Source organism: Cuculus canorus, chromosome 3, assembly GCF_017976375.1.
Source record: "Cuculus canorus isolate bCucCan1 chromosome 3, bCucCan1.pri, whole genome shotgun sequence".
NCBI classification, from domain to species: domain Eukaryota; kingdom Metazoa; phylum Chordata; class Aves; order Cuculiformes; family Cuculidae; genus Cuculus; species Cuculus canorus.
The window spans coordinates 91,186,771-91,201,003 of NC_071403.1; the positions used below are offsets into that span (position 1 = coordinate 91,186,771).

Genomic DNA, 14,233 nt, shown 5'->3' on the forward strand with positions numbered 1-14,233 from the left:
GCTTGCGTTCTAAAACTCAAGGGCAGGGAAGCTCAAAGAACATCAAACCCAGTCCCCGGTGCAGGAGTCCATCAGAGTACCCCGTGCTCCCGCCCTGCCATCAGTCCTCGCCTTCCAGGGGTGGGGAATGTGGGGAGACTGGTGCTTCCATTCCTGGAACATTCAGGCAGTTCACTCTGTGCTGGCATCGTGTGCAGGAGAACACGGAAATCAGGGAACGAGCTGGAGCTGTAGTTTCCAGAGCTGGGTGCAGAGCAAAGGGATGATGTGAAGGTGGACCCAGGGCAGTAAGTTTATAACCAGGGACGGAGCCTCTCGCCCATGGCTTTCTTTGTTTCTTCTGTGCCTCCCCAAACTACTTGCATTGATAATAAGCCATCGCTTGGTGTGGCCGTGGTTACTGATAAGTCTAAAACAGAAACGGTCTTGGAGATGCAGAGCAGCAAAGGAAAAGCCCGGCTTCCCTGAGTAACGGGAACCTGATGAGGATGGGTTTGACTTCAGCGTTGGGATTTTAAGCAGCTCGACACCTGGCAAAGAGGAGATCCAGAGCACTCAACTCCTTGGGCTACTGCAAAGCTTTCCAATCTGGTTTTGAACACTTCAGACCTTGGCCATCCAAAGGGAGGAGGGGTTCGAGCAGGTGTCAACTTTCCCAGCTGTGAGCCCGCAGTGGGGATGCCTCACTTCTTGTCCCAATCCTGACAGCCGGGGCTGAAATCATCCTGACCGTGGCATCCAAGGCACCTGACACTCAGTGCCTGTACCACATTAATTTTGCTCTTCTCCCTTCCTCCTAGACGGACTTCCTAATTTAGCTGGATGAGGTCTCCATGCCCCGGAGGCCCAGGGTGTGCATCCAGGGAGAGGAAGGGGCACCGCTCGCCCTCCCGGATCTGGGATGCCATGCCGGGACTGGAGGCCACGCTCTCCTCCGAGCTAGTGCCCTGGAACTCCCCGTGGAGGGCATCTTGTGAGCAGGCGGCATGTGCTGGACCAAGGGTGCTGGGAGAACTGGGAGGGCTGGGGTGGGGGGCAGTGGCTGTTGAGGGTCCCTCATTTGCATGGCCCCGCCCCTCGGGCTTTGCAGTGTTGGGGTCCCGGTGGCAGTTGGGCACCGGGCTCAGCACAGGCAGCAGCTCCTGGTGGAACTCCTCGCGCCGGCGTGAATCCTGCCGTGGCTGGGATCCAAGAGAGGTGAGATAGAACCTGCCCGTCTCCCCACACCCCTCACGGGTTCCCTGTCCCTCGTCCAGTGACCGGTGCCCTTGCTCCTAGGGAGTGCAGCAGCTCTCGGAGGTGACTCTGTCCTGTCTGGGGTGACAGGAGCCCTTTCAGAGGGGAGAGAGAGGTAAATTCTGGGGGCCGGGCCAAATGGGACGGAGCAGAGATGGGCTGTGGTTCAGCTGGCCTCAGCTGTGCAGCTGCCATGGAGCTGCAGTCGTCTGCCCTGCACAAGGGGACCGGGCCCCGCTTTGCTTTAGAAGAGGCAGAAGGAATAAAACCAGTGACTGCAGGGCGCTCTGCCTGACCCAAGCTCTGAGCCTTTCCTGCAGGATCGGGTCAACGGAGCTGGAACTCGCTGGTTCTGCTGACTGACTCTCTGTTGCCCCAAAACGGGAGCGGGGCTGGCTCGGGCGTGGGTGTCCATGTTAGAGACATCCATGTGCAGTCAGGTGAAACCCACCCTGCTCTCCCGTGTTCCTCACCAGGCCTCGCACATCGCTGCTGAGAGCCCTTGGTGAAGCCACGGGCGCTCTCTGTCTCTGTTATTTCTCTTTCTTTTGTTTAACAGAAGGAAAGTCAGCCTCGGCCATTCAGTCGTGGAAGAAAGTTTGTGCGTGAAGATCTCCTGGAAGATCCAAGCGCGGGCGAAATCGATGCCTCTTCCTCTCCTGTTCCCCTAAGGAGCTCAGGCACCCTCTGCTCGCCCTGTGTCTGAGCACCGCTGCCCAAGGCACCCAGCGATGCACAGGGAGATTCTGTATCTCCCCCTGCACCGTGGAGTTTGTTGGTCAGCAGGAATGAAGTCCTTTGAGGACCTGAGCTGACCGAAGTGCCCTGAAGGGAAAAGGGCGCTCTGTAACTTCCCAGAGGAAATATTGGAATAGAAGCAAATATATAGAAATCGTTTGAGCAGAAGCTGCCTAAAAATCAGCTAAAAATTCTTAGCTTAGCACTATTGTTTTAGTTTGGAGTTTTGTGTATTTTAGATGGAGAGTTTGAATTTAAACAACTTTACTTTAGTCTGTGGGGGAAACGCGTTCCAAGAGCCAGGAAGTTCTTTAGAGTGAGAAGAAGCAAAGTAGCAGCTCCAAAGAGGGTTTTATGTTGACAGGTCTTTGTAATTTTGAACTCAAATCTACAAGTCCCTGTAAATTTAAAGTGGCCAAAAAAAAAGAGGGGTTGGGCATTGCTCTCAAGACGTGTGTCCCCTTCTGTGCAGACGTCTCTCCGGCTGCAGCCAGCGCCCAGACATCCCAGCGCAAATGGAGGAGCCAAAGAAGAAGTTAGCAAGGGCCAAAGGAGAAAAAGGCAAGTAAAAGGCCAAGGGCTGTGGGTTGACGCCCCTCTGAGGACATTGTCATCATCATCATCAGTGGGACTTGGGAGGAAAAGCAAAGCATGGTGTTTGGGATGGAGGGAGCGAGGAGCAGCACACTGGCTCTCCTGATGTTAACGTGGTCTCTCTCCGCTCTTTGCAGTTGGCACGGATGATGAAGACGGCCGATGCCTGCTAGATGTAAGCTGCGGCTTTTTTTTTTTTTTTTTTTTTTTTTTCTGGTTTTGTGGGCGTGTTTTTCATCTGGTTTGGTGGGGTCCAAGGTCAGGCCGCATGCTGCTTTTCCCTCACTGTCCTGGTTCTGGCCCAGGGATGCCCTTCCTACGTCCTCGCTGCAGCACCTGAGCGAGTGAACTCAGCTCCTGCAGGGAATGGGTTGGGTTTCCGTGGAGGTTTTAGCCTTGTTTCCAGAAATTTTCACTTCCCATCCCTACAGCCCCTTCACCTTAAAGACTGAGGAGGCAAGGGATGCATCCTGAACTACTACGCTTGGTGACATTGACATGGGTTAGCACAAAAACCCCAAAGCTCTTAATCCATCTTGGGATGATTTCAACTAGCTCTGTCCCCAGCCCCCTCCCTCACTCCACCCTCCTTGTTTGACGTCTACCTCAGCTGCTGCCAAAGAGTGGCCTGTGTTCATTTAGGCTCTCCCAGGGATGCCAAGGTGCTTTCCCCTCTTGTGAACTCAGGTGCGGACTGCCCAAGGGCCCGCTCCTCTCTGAGGCAGCTCAGAATAGCTGTTGAGCAGTTGACTTGAAGCCCAATTCCCTCATGCCTGAGTTCAATGCCTTCTTTCTTCTTCCCTCTGATGATCTCCCAGCTGCATGCACTGGAGGAGTCCTCGGGAAAACCTCTGAGCACAGAGCCGAGTCGGCCCCCCACCAACGTGGACCCTCGCCTTTTAGAAGATGAAGACCTGGGCTCACCATCCAGCAGCGGAGTGAACCTGAAGAACTCGCAGCAGCCCTGCAACATCCTCCAGCAGCCCGTGCACCAGGTCACCACAAAGCCCTTTGGTTCCAACACTGCTGTGACCACGCAGAACAAAGCCGCCCTGCAGCAGCAGAAGGTCCAGCAGAACCTCTCTGCCCTGACCAGCAAACCCGGGCAGAACGTGGTGCTGTTGGGCTTCCCCCAAGGGCTTCCAAGCGACACCTTCAAGCAGCCACTGCCACCACAGCAGCGAGCCCCCAGCAAGCCCAGGAGTGTCCACCTGCTGAGCCAGGGCAGCAGCAGCAGCAGCGCCACGCAGCACGTCGCGCAGGCCATGCTGCAGGGCCAGAAGCAGATCCTGCTCCCCGGGCAGCTGGCGGGTGCCTGCGCTGTGCAGATCCCCCAGCAGCTCTCGGCCCTGCAGACCAACATGGGGAGGCAGATCCCGAGCACCTCCCGCCCCAGCGGACAAGCCCACACCACAACCAGCCAAGGGCCGGGCGCACGGCTGAGCATCTACCAAGTCTTGCCAGCCCACATCCTCTCCAGCCAGCACGTCGCCGGGCAGCTGAACCTGTGCCACCTGCTCCCATCGCAGAGCACCCCTGGCACCGCTCACATCCTATGGGCTCCCATGCAGCTCCAGCCCAGCCAGGTGGGTCACCCCGCTATTTTCCAGGTGCCTGTTTTGCTGGGGGGCAGTTTGACCACGCAGAGCCAAGCCTCCGTGGCCGCTCCGATGGGCCAGACGGGGATGCAAGGGGTGATGCTGCCCAACCAGATGGCCCTGATCAACCTCTCCTGACTGCTCTCTCCCTCCCTGAGGGAGGGGCTGGAAGAAACAGACTCTAACACTAAACTGCAGCTCTTAATTTATTTTCATTTAGGGGGAGGAAGAGGAGCAGGGGATGAAGCTGAACTTGTTTTCATTTAACTGTGTGTTAGCTCTAGGCAAGACGTCTTTAAGAACCCGCTTTGCTTTCTTGAAGCACACAGGGTTCTTTCCTGTGGTTGAGATCCCAATGGAGCTCTGCAGGTGCCTCTTTCCCTCTCCCGCATCATCTCCCAGCCATGAGAGGGAGATGAGGGGCCAGGAACACCATTAGCCCCTTCCCTCCTCCTGCTTCCGTGCTGAACCAACGGTGTCAAAAAGCAACGGGTTTGGGGCACGTTTTCACCTTGCGGTGTTGTGCGTGATCCCGTGCAGGTTCCTCGAGGGATTCTCCTGCAGCAGAAGCAGCAGCCCCCCACCAGCCAGGCCCCCTCCGCGCTCGGCACATGCAGTGCCACGGTCTCCTCCGGGATGGTCAGCAGGCAGGGACAGGCGGTGGCGGCCACGGCAACATCAGGGACCCCCATGCAGAGCCACGCGCCCACTGCTGCCCTCCCACCCTCCTCTGCAGGTTGGTCCCAGTGGCTCTGGCTCCAGCACAGTCAGGGAAATACACAGGAAAGGGATTTGGGGGGAGTTTTCCCTCTTTCCCCACTGCCCCCATTGACCTCCCCAGGCACCAGCTGTGCTGCTCTCCCCATTCCCTTACTCCCCCAATGTCCCCCAGGCTACTTTCTCGGATGTACCCACGTTATTCCCACACTTCCCCTAATGTCCCCACCAGTCACATTTTTGGGTCTCCCTGTTATTCTCCTCGGTACCCCTCAGGCCTTTATTAAGGCTCCCTCCCCTATTCCCACCCTCCCCTCAATGCCCCACCACACCCCTTTGGGGGAGCCCCCCTTATTCCCACACACTCCAATGACCTCCCAGGCAGCATCGATGCAGTAAGCCCCTTATTCTCACACTCTCCCCAGTGCCCACAGGCCCCCTTTCGGGGGATCCCCTTTATTCCCAGGCTTTGGGAGACCTCAGGTGCTGAAGCCGTGCTTTGTGTGCAGGAAAAAGGCGGTGGGATGCCACCTGTCAGCGCAGGGAGCCAGGACCAGGGCCATCCAAACGTGCTGCTCGGTCACGCCCAGGTGCTTTTGGTAACTCTCTGCTTTGCACTGAAACGTCCTGGGGGAATCCAGAACAGCGTTACTTAACCACAAACCCATCCGCTTTCTCTCTGGCAGGCATTTCCACCTCAGTTCCTGGGGACAGCAGAGCCTTCCCCAGCACTTCCACGCTGGTCTCTCCTGGGAAGGGGACTGCAGCCCAGGGGAGGTCAGGGACAGCTCATGCCAGACAGCAGCCAGTTCAGGTGAGGAACCTTCTCTCAGTGGTTCCTTTTTACTCCAAAGTTTCCCACCGGCAGCAGGAACAAATCTCTCTGCGTTCCCCTCCACTTTCTCCAAGGGGAAGAATTCATGTCCATGAACATTTTTTTCCTACTTTCAAGTGCTGTGAACCTCTAAAGGTGATACAAACTTAACCATTCCCAACAATGCGAATGAAACATTTTTGGACGGGAGGCTGCTTTGTTCCTCCTCTTTCTTGAAATCGGGGAGGTTTAACGCAAGAGCCTGGGTAGAGCCTTTCCCAGGAAGAGTGGGGACAACATGGTTTGACTGGTGACGGTCAGCGTTGGCACATAGAGAAATAAGGTTAAACCCAGCACCGTTCCCTCTCACCCCTGTGCTTTCTTCTCCCCCAGTACGACAGCGAACTCCATCCAAAGAAAGCCTCGACACTGCAGCCCGGCAAGGAAGCCTGGTGAGTGCCTCGGTGGGCGAGAAGTTCAAACCCATCAGAGAACGCCCTGTTGTTGTGGCTCCCTGCGTTCCTGTTGTGGATTGGGCTGAATCGGTGCCAGGGCAGTGCCCGTTTGGGGGTTCCCAGGTCGCTGCTGCTCTGCCTGCGGCCATGAAGCCATTTAACCTGGGGCACAACACAGGGTCCTAAACATCCAGGATGAGATTTCCTGCAGGATTCCTCCCTGACCCTTCATCCACGTGATGCCGTTCACGCTGGAAATGACAAGGTTTTTGTCTCAGCAGCCCTCGCCCATCAGTTCTCCCTCTTCTCCTCCCCTCCAGTTTCCTGGAGCAGCTGCACAAACACCAAGCCATGGTGCTGCACCCTGACTACCGGACCCCATTCCGCTCCTTGGACGACGCCGTGCAGCGGCTCCTGCCCTACCACATCTATCAGGGAACGCTGCCCTCCGACGAAGAGTGCAGGAAGGGTACGACCTCCCGGGAATGGCGCACGGCTCCGGGGCTGTGGAAACATGAGGAGAGGGGACCGAGCTTTAAGCAAAGTGGGATGATTAGCGCTAAAATCAAAGGAGCAGCTGTCCCTGCCTTCACTCCAGAAAAACACACCTCCCCAAGGCCGTGTATTTGGACTTTTCCAGCTGAGTTAAAGCATTGCTGCCCTGTCTGTATGTTTGGAGAAATCCTTACAACAGACCTTGGCGTATTCCTAATGATCACAGCAATGAAATCACCCTCAGCCCCTTTTTTCAGGTTCTTCCCAGGTGAGTCCAACTAAAAGAATCAACACTCTCCTTGTGACCCAAACTTTCTTTTCCCCTCTTGCTGGCAGTGGACGAGGAGTTTGAGGTGGTGTCTGCCCAGCTGCTAAAGCGCTCCCAAGCCATGCTGAACAAGTACCGCCTGCTGCTCCTGGAGGAATCCCAGGTGAGCCCAGCGTCCTGCTTTCCCCAGGGGTTGGAAGCGCAGGCATTTGTCCAAGACCGCCCGCTTTCCTGGGTGGAGTTTCCGTGTTGCCTGGGTGGGCTACAGCCACAGAGGAGCCAGTGGGGACTCAGCCCTGGGCTTTCTGCACGAACTGGGAAGCTTTCCTCTCCCTGCCGTTGGCTCCGACTGGTCTCCGCAAGCCCTCGGTGTTTCTATTGTCTTGAATTTGGCAAAAGGCAGCTCCTTGTAAACAGGGATGGGAATAATCTGGGAGAAGAAGGAACTCCAGCGTGTCACAGTGGCGATGTGTAACCGCAGCTGCTCTTCCTCCCTGTCCTTTTCTCCTCTCCCTCCTCCGCTCCGTTCCTCGCCAGCAGAGAGTCAGTCCTTCTGCGGAGATGGTGATGATCCACCGCATGTTTGTTCAGGAGGAAAGGATCAGGCTAGCGCTCGACAAGCAGTCGGTCAAGGAGAAATCAGGTGGGAGAGTGGCTATTGCCTTTGTTTCTCTGCTTTTTACTACCCTGCGCTTGGGGTTTCAGGTTTTCCACCTCCTCAGAGTCTGAGCGTGAGCTCTCCCTTCCCTGGGGTGCTTCAGCTGGGATGCTGTCAGCCTGTTCTGTGGCGGATCCAGTGGAAAAGCTGGGAGAAACCACAGGGAGCATTACCTGCAGCAGCCTGTGCTCTTCCCACTCCTCTGCATTAAAGATCTCAGTGGCCAAGGTCTTATTGAATGCAAAGCGCATGCAGCACTCAGGCTGCCGGCAAATCCCTGTTTATTCTTGGCTGCTCCAGAGGTTCCTTAGGAAGGCTTTGAGCTCACTTGCTGCCTCTTTTGCCCAAGCAGGATCATTCAGGACGAACACTGTGAGAAGTGGAAACTTCCACTGGGAAGAGGGGCAGAGAGGGGAAAGAGGGGGAAAAAACACACCCCAGTGAAGCAGGCACATCAGCATGATAGATATTTTCTGATAAAATTATAATAATAAAGATTTCTTCTATTTAAAAGACTAATCCAATGAGCGGGCAGCATTCTCTGCTGGCGCTGACACCTGCCTTGACGTTTCCCTTGCAGAGGAAGATGTCTCAGTGCTCTCCCCATCGCACAGCCTCTCCTCCTTGGCATCCCTGGCCTCCAGCTCCAGTGCGGCACCAGCTCCCGACAGCCTGAAGGTGCCCCCAGCGCAGGCAGTGCCTCCCACTCCCTCCCCCAAGCTGGAGATCAAGCCCAGTGGGAGCTCCCCCTCCGTCACCTGCACCAAGACTCCCCCTTTGCTGGACGAAGACGCGGACACCTTGCCCTCCGGGAACAAATCCCCCAGCCAAGCCTGCGGAGCACCCAGTCAGATCGGCCTCAAGCTGAAGATCAAGCAGAGGGCTGGGCTATGGCAAGTGGTGCACAACACCGCTCTGGGAGTGGCCAGGGACCAGGATCCTGATCCAGGAGCGGGCCTGGGGGCTCAGGGACACAACGAGGAAGCGGGATCCGAACCTGCGACTGGGGCCGACGGCCAGGGAGGCGACACGGCACTTTTGGGAGGAACCCCTGGGATCACAGAGAAAGAATCTATGGGATTGGGGCAGGGATAGAATGACTGTATTTCTTTTAAAAATAAGGCAGTGTAGTAAATTAAGGTATCTTCACTTCTGAAGGAGTTCAGAACTTTCGTGTATTTTACAAAAGCCAAGATGAAATATTTAAAGGTAACTGTGCAACTGAAGTATGAATTGGAATTCATAATTCTTTGTCCAAGCATAAATCCACGTGCCTACATTGGACGGGTTAAAATTAGATGCCTTCATTGAATAGAATGCCCTAACTGTTGAGAGACAAATAACAAATCAAATACTTTTGTGTGATGGACAAAGTCATTTGGGTTTCATGCTTGCTTCAGACTGTTTCAATAAAATTGAAGGGATTACCCATTAAAAACATATGATTGCTATCCAAAAGGTTTTGTCATTGCATGAAGCTTTTTTTGTCCTACCTGCTCAATAAAACAGTTAGAGACACCACAGTTTTGATGGCTATTTGGGGTTTTATTTTCGGAATCTTAGCAGGGATAAGCAATCCAAAAGCCGCTGGCACGTTTATGAATTTAACTGAAGAGAAATAACAAGGCTCTGTTTGCCTGATGTGCTTAACCAACATCGAGGTCTGCTCCACCTCCTTTCTTGTGTGATTTCCCTATGAAGCACTGTCTACCTGTACCGGCTCAGAATTCCTCCGGTTCCTGATGCACAGAAGATGCATCTGGATTGGGTCAGGAGGAGGGCAGTCTGCCTTGACAGTTTCCAGTTACGGAGACACTGTCCTAGTACCAAAGCCCACCACTTGGGGACTTCCCATGCAGTCAGAATTCAACCGAGAACTGACAGCAGCGGATTCTGAGTTTGGTAATGAAGAAAAACAAAACACCTCTTTAGAATTTACTTTTTAACCTCATTGGAACCATGGCTGATACAAAGTCTTAATTCATTACAGGAAAGGGCCTATCTTTGTCTGCACCCTCACTTTTCTTCATTTGTAACCAAGATTAGCACAACGGACTCTCAACCCTTCTGGGGGTTTGTATCTTTCTTTAGGAGAACCCTTAGCTGGACGGCACTCAGACTTGCCCCTGAACCAGCGAGAGAAGGTAACTATTTTTAATAAAGGCTTTGTGTTTGGCACAAGGTGACAAAAGGAGATCAAATCTGTCCTGTGATAATGAACTCCAGGGAAAAAACACTGAAAATCTCAGCGCTGCGTCTGAAGCTATCAAATTATTCTCTTGACCTCCCCAAGCCAGGAGCAGCCCCTGTGAGAAAACAAGCCGAGAGTTACCCAGCCCCGTGGCTAAGAGTCACACTGTGGCCTCCACAGGGGCGTTTTCCCTGTTGAAAAAGCTGCAATATTTAGAAATTTGTGCCTCCTCCTCCACGCACAGCTTAAACAAACCCCACTTCTAGGGGCTGTTTTCTTTGGCTGTAGGAAGAAAAAGCATCTAACATCACCTACATTGTATACAACGGGAGTCTGGAAATAAAGCCTGCTGTCGGAGGCACTCCAAGTTACTCAGCCCTCTCCCCTAGTAGGGACTATTTTAGAGAGTGTTTCTCCAGACACTGTTCTTTCTCCGCAAATAACATCCCGGAGGCACTGTGATCTGTGCTGAACAGACACCTCTTCTTCTGGAATCCCCTCCATTCGCAGTGCTTCTCTGTCTCTAACGCAAGGGCAGACAGTGCTGGAGCCAGCCCCAACGGAGCCGAGCCCAACCAGCCCAAAGCTCCCACCCATGCCAAACCTCCACCCCTGCCCAAAGCGCGCCCCCTGCCCAAAGTCCCCCCGGCCAAAGCCCCAGCTCAAGCCTCAGTTCGAGCCTCGGCCCAAAGCTCCCCCGGCTCTAGCCTCAGATCCAGCCTTAGCCCAAAGCTCCCCTAGCTCGAGCCTCTAGTTCTTGCCTCACACCTAGACTCGGCCCAAATTTCCCCCTGACCAAAGCTCCCCCGGCACAAAGCTGCCTCTGCCCAAACCTCCTCCGGCTCTAGCCTCAGCTCTAGCCTCGCCCCAAAGCTCCCCCGGCCCAAAGCTCCCTCAGCTCCCCCCTCCCAAGCTCGCCCAGCCCCAGCTTTAGCACCCCCACCCGCACCTGCCGCCCCCCCCGGCCCGCCCCGCTGTCGGTGCTCACTCGCCCACCGCATCCCGCGCTGTCCCGGGGCCGCAGCGCTGCCCGCGCGCGGCTCCCGGCCATGGGGCAGCGCCGTCCCAGGGCGCGGGGCAGCGGCGCTGCCGCGCATGCGCACAGCCCACAGCTCCGCGGCTCCACCAGCCTCGCGGGCCGGGGGGGGAGCCTGGCGGAGGGGTGAAGTGCGACGGGGCGGGGGGGCCGAGGGCGCTGCCGCCCGCCCTGCACCCCTCTTTCCCCGCTAGAGCTCTGGCAAGTCCATTTAGTTGCCTGATGTACGCACCCAAAATAGAGAGAGGCTGGCTGCCTGCCTGCCAGTTATAACTTTAGTTGGTACCATACTGATGAAAGAAGTAGTTACTGTTCCAAAAACCGGAATATTCTGATTGAAGCTGCACGGAAGTTTCATTTAAGTAATCGTATTCTTTGTAAGTTAGACAGAATGCCCCGCTGACAGCAGGGTTTCTTTCAGACGGTGTTTCTCCAGACACTGTTGGTTCTCTGCAGATGATAACATCTCGCAGGCAGTGAGATCTGTGCTGAACGGGTGTCTCTTCTTCTGGAATCCCCTCCGTTTGCGGTGTCTCCCTGTCTCGAATACAAGGGTGGGCAGGGCCGGAGCCAGCCCCGACTGAGCAGGAGTTTTGATTGTTGTCAAGTTTAAAATAACGTTAAAATTAGACCTTGGAAAGTAATAGAATATGCCCAAGATTTCTGGGAATGTTTATCCCATGCCTGGAAGTGAGAAATCCATTCTGTCCCCAGCTCTGTCTCCCGGCACACGCTGGATGGAGATCGCTCCTCGTGTTGCCCAGCCCTGATAAAGGGCGCTTGCGTTCTAAAACTCAAGGGCAGGGAAGCTCAAAGAACATCAAACCCAGTGCCCGGTGCAGGAGTCCATCAGAGTACCCCGTGCTCCCGCCCTGCCATCAGTCCTCGCCTTCCAGGGGTGGGGAATGTGGGGAGACTGGTGCTTCCATTCCTGGAACATTCAGGCAGTTCACTCTGTGCTGGCATCGTGTGCAGGAGAACACGGAAATCAGGGAACGAGCTGGAGCTGTAGTTTCCAGAGCTGGGTGCAGAGCAAAGGGATGATGTGAAGGTGGACCCAGGGCAGTAAGTTTATAACCAGGGACGGAGCCTCTCGCCCATGGCTTTCTTTGTTTCTTCTGTGCCTCCCCAAACTACTTGCATTGATAATAAGCCATCGCTTGGTGTGGCCGTGGTTACTGATAAGTCTAAAACAGAAACGGTCTTGGAGATGCAGAGCAGCAAAGGAAAAGCCCGGCTTCCCTGAGTAACGGGAACCTGATGAGGATGGGTTTGACTTCAGCGTTGGGATTTTAAGCAGCTCGACACCTGGCAAAGAGGAGATCCAGAGCACTCAACTCCTTGGGCTACTGCAAAGCTTTCCAATCTGGTTTTGAACACTTCAGACCTTGGCCATCCAAAGGGAGGAGGGGTTCGAGCAGGTGTCAACTTTCCCAGCTGTGAGCCCGCAGTGGGGATGCCTCACTTCTTGTCCCAATCCTGACAGCCGGGGCTGAAATCATCCTGACCGTGGCATCCAAGGCACCTGACACTCAGTGCCTGTACCACATTAATTTTGCTCTTCTCCCTTCCTCCTAGACGGACTTCCTAATTTAGCTGGATGAGGTCTCCATGCCCCGGAGGCCCAGGGTGTGCATCCAGGGAGAGGAAGGGGCACCGCTCGCCCTCCCGGATCTGGGATGCCATGCCGGGACTGGAGGCCACGCTCTCCTCCGAGCTAGTGCCCTGGAACTCCCCGTGGAGGGCATCTTGTGAGCAGGCGGCATGTGCTGGACCAAGGGTGCTGGGAGAACTGGGAGGGCTGGGGTGGGGGGGCAGTGGCTGTTGAGGGTCCCTCATTTGCATGGCCCCGCCCCTCGGGCTTTGCAGTGTTGGGGTCCCGGTGGCAGTTGGGCACCGGGCTCAGCACAGGCAGCAGCTCCTGGTGGAACTCCTCGCGCCGGCGTGAATCCTGCCGTGGCTGGGATCCAAGAGAGGTGAGATAGAACCTGCCCGTCTCCCCACACCCCTCACGGGTTCCCTGTCCCTCGTCCAGTGACCGGTGCCCTTGCTCCTAGGGAGTGCAGCAGCTCTCGGAGGTGACTCTGTCCTGTCTGGGGTGACAGGAGCCCTTTCAGAGGGGAGAGAGAGGTAAATTCTGGGGGCCGGGCCAAATGGGACGGAGCAGAGATGGGCTGTGGTTCAGCTGGCCTCAGCTGTGCAGCTGCCATGGAGCTGCAGTCGTCTGCCCTGCACAAGGGGACCGGGCCCCGCTTTGCTTTAGAAGAGGCAGAAGGAATAAAACCAGTGACTGCAGGGCGCTCTGCCTGACCCAAGCTCTGAGCCTTTCCTGCAGGATCGGGTCAACGGAGCTGGAACTCGCTGGTTCTGCTGACTGACTCTCTGTTGCCCCAAAACGGGAGCGGGGCTGGCTCGGGCGTGGGTGTCCATGTTAGAGACATCCATGTGCAGTCAGGTGAAACCCACCCTGCTCTCCCGTGTTCCTCACCAGGCCTCGCACATCGCTGCTGAGAGCCCTTGGTGAAGCCACGGGCGCTCTCTGTCTCTGTTATTTCTCTTTCTTTTGTTTAACAGAAGGAAAGTCAGCCTCGGCCATTCAGTCGTGGAAGAAAGTTTGTGCGTGAAGATCTCCTGGAAGATCCAAGCGCGGGCGAAATCGATGCCTCTTCCTCTCCTGTTCCCCTAAGGAGCTCAGGCACCCTCTGCTCGCCCTGTGTCTGAGCACCGCTGCCCAAGGCACCCAGCGATGCACAGGGAGATTCTGTATCTCCCCCTGCACCGTGGAGTTTGTTGGTCAGCAGGAATGAAGTCCTTTTGAGGACCTGAGCTGACCAAAGTGCCCTGAAGGGAAAAGGGCGCTCTGTAACTTCCCAGAGGAAATATTGGAATAGAAGCAAATATATAGAAATCGTTTGAGCAGAAGCTGCCTAAAAATCAGCTAAAAATTCTTAGCTTAGCACTATTGTTTTAGTTTGGAGTTTTGTGTATTTTAGATGGAGAGTTTGAATTTAAACAACTTTACTTTAGTCTGTGGGGGAAACGCGTTCCAAGAGCCAGGAAGTTCTTTAGAGTGAGAAGAAGCAAAGTAGCAGCTCCAAAGAGGGTTTTATGTTGACAGGTCTTTGTAATTTTGAACTCAAATCTACAAGTCCCTGTAAATTTAAAGTGGCCAAAAAAAAAAGAGGGGTTGGGCATTGCTCTCAAGACGTGTGTCTCCTTCTGTGCAGACGTCTCTCCGGCTGCAGCCAGCGCCCAGACATCCCAGCGCAAATGGAGGAGCCAAAGAAGAAGTTAGCAAGGGCCAAAGGAGAAAAAGGCAAGTAAAAGGCCAAGGGCTGTGGGTTGACGCCCCTCTGAGGACATTGTCATCATCATCATCAGTGGGACTTGGGAGGAAAAGCAAAGCATGGTGTTTGGGATGGAGGGAGCGAGG

The 14,233-nt window shown here is 55.1% G+C and overlaps 1 protein-coding gene across 1 annotated transcript; it reads left to right on the plus strand.

Moving 5' to 3' along the window:
• Window positions 1-2,489: 2,489 nt before the first annotated feature.
• Window positions 2,490-10,038, plus strand: LOC128851682 (BRD4-interacting chromatin-remodeling complex-associated protein-like). Its single transcript, XM_054062347.1, has 10 exons — window positions 2,490-2,535; window positions 2,706-2,743; window positions 3,387-4,154; window positions 4,707-4,902; window positions 5,393-5,697; window positions 6,091-6,149; window positions 6,473-6,621; window positions 6,984-7,078; window positions 7,456-7,558; window positions 8,154-10,038. Exons 1-10 carry the CDS (start codon window positions 2,490-2,492, stop codon window positions 8,666-8,668), a joined length of 2,274 nt encoding a protein of 757 aa, XP_053918322.1. The 3' UTR covers window positions 8,669-10,038.
• The last annotated feature ends 4,195 nt before the right edge of the window (window positions 10,039-14,233 follow it).

Bases quoted from the DNA above. Each gene is read 5' to 3' on its own strand.
- LOC128851682 (XM_054062347.1), top strand. From the start codon at position 2,490: ATGGAGGAGCCAAAGAAGAAGTTAGCAAGGGCCAAAGGAGAAAAAG. The intron at 4,155-4,706 runs GTGGGTCACCCC...GATCCCGTGCAG, and splicing joins TGCAGCTCCAGCCCAGCCAG to GTTCCTCGAGGGATTCTCCT. The intron at 4,903-5,392 runs GTTGGTCCCAGT...CTTTGTGTGCAG, and splicing joins CCTCCCACCCTCCTCTGCAG to GAAAAAGGCGGTGGGATGCC.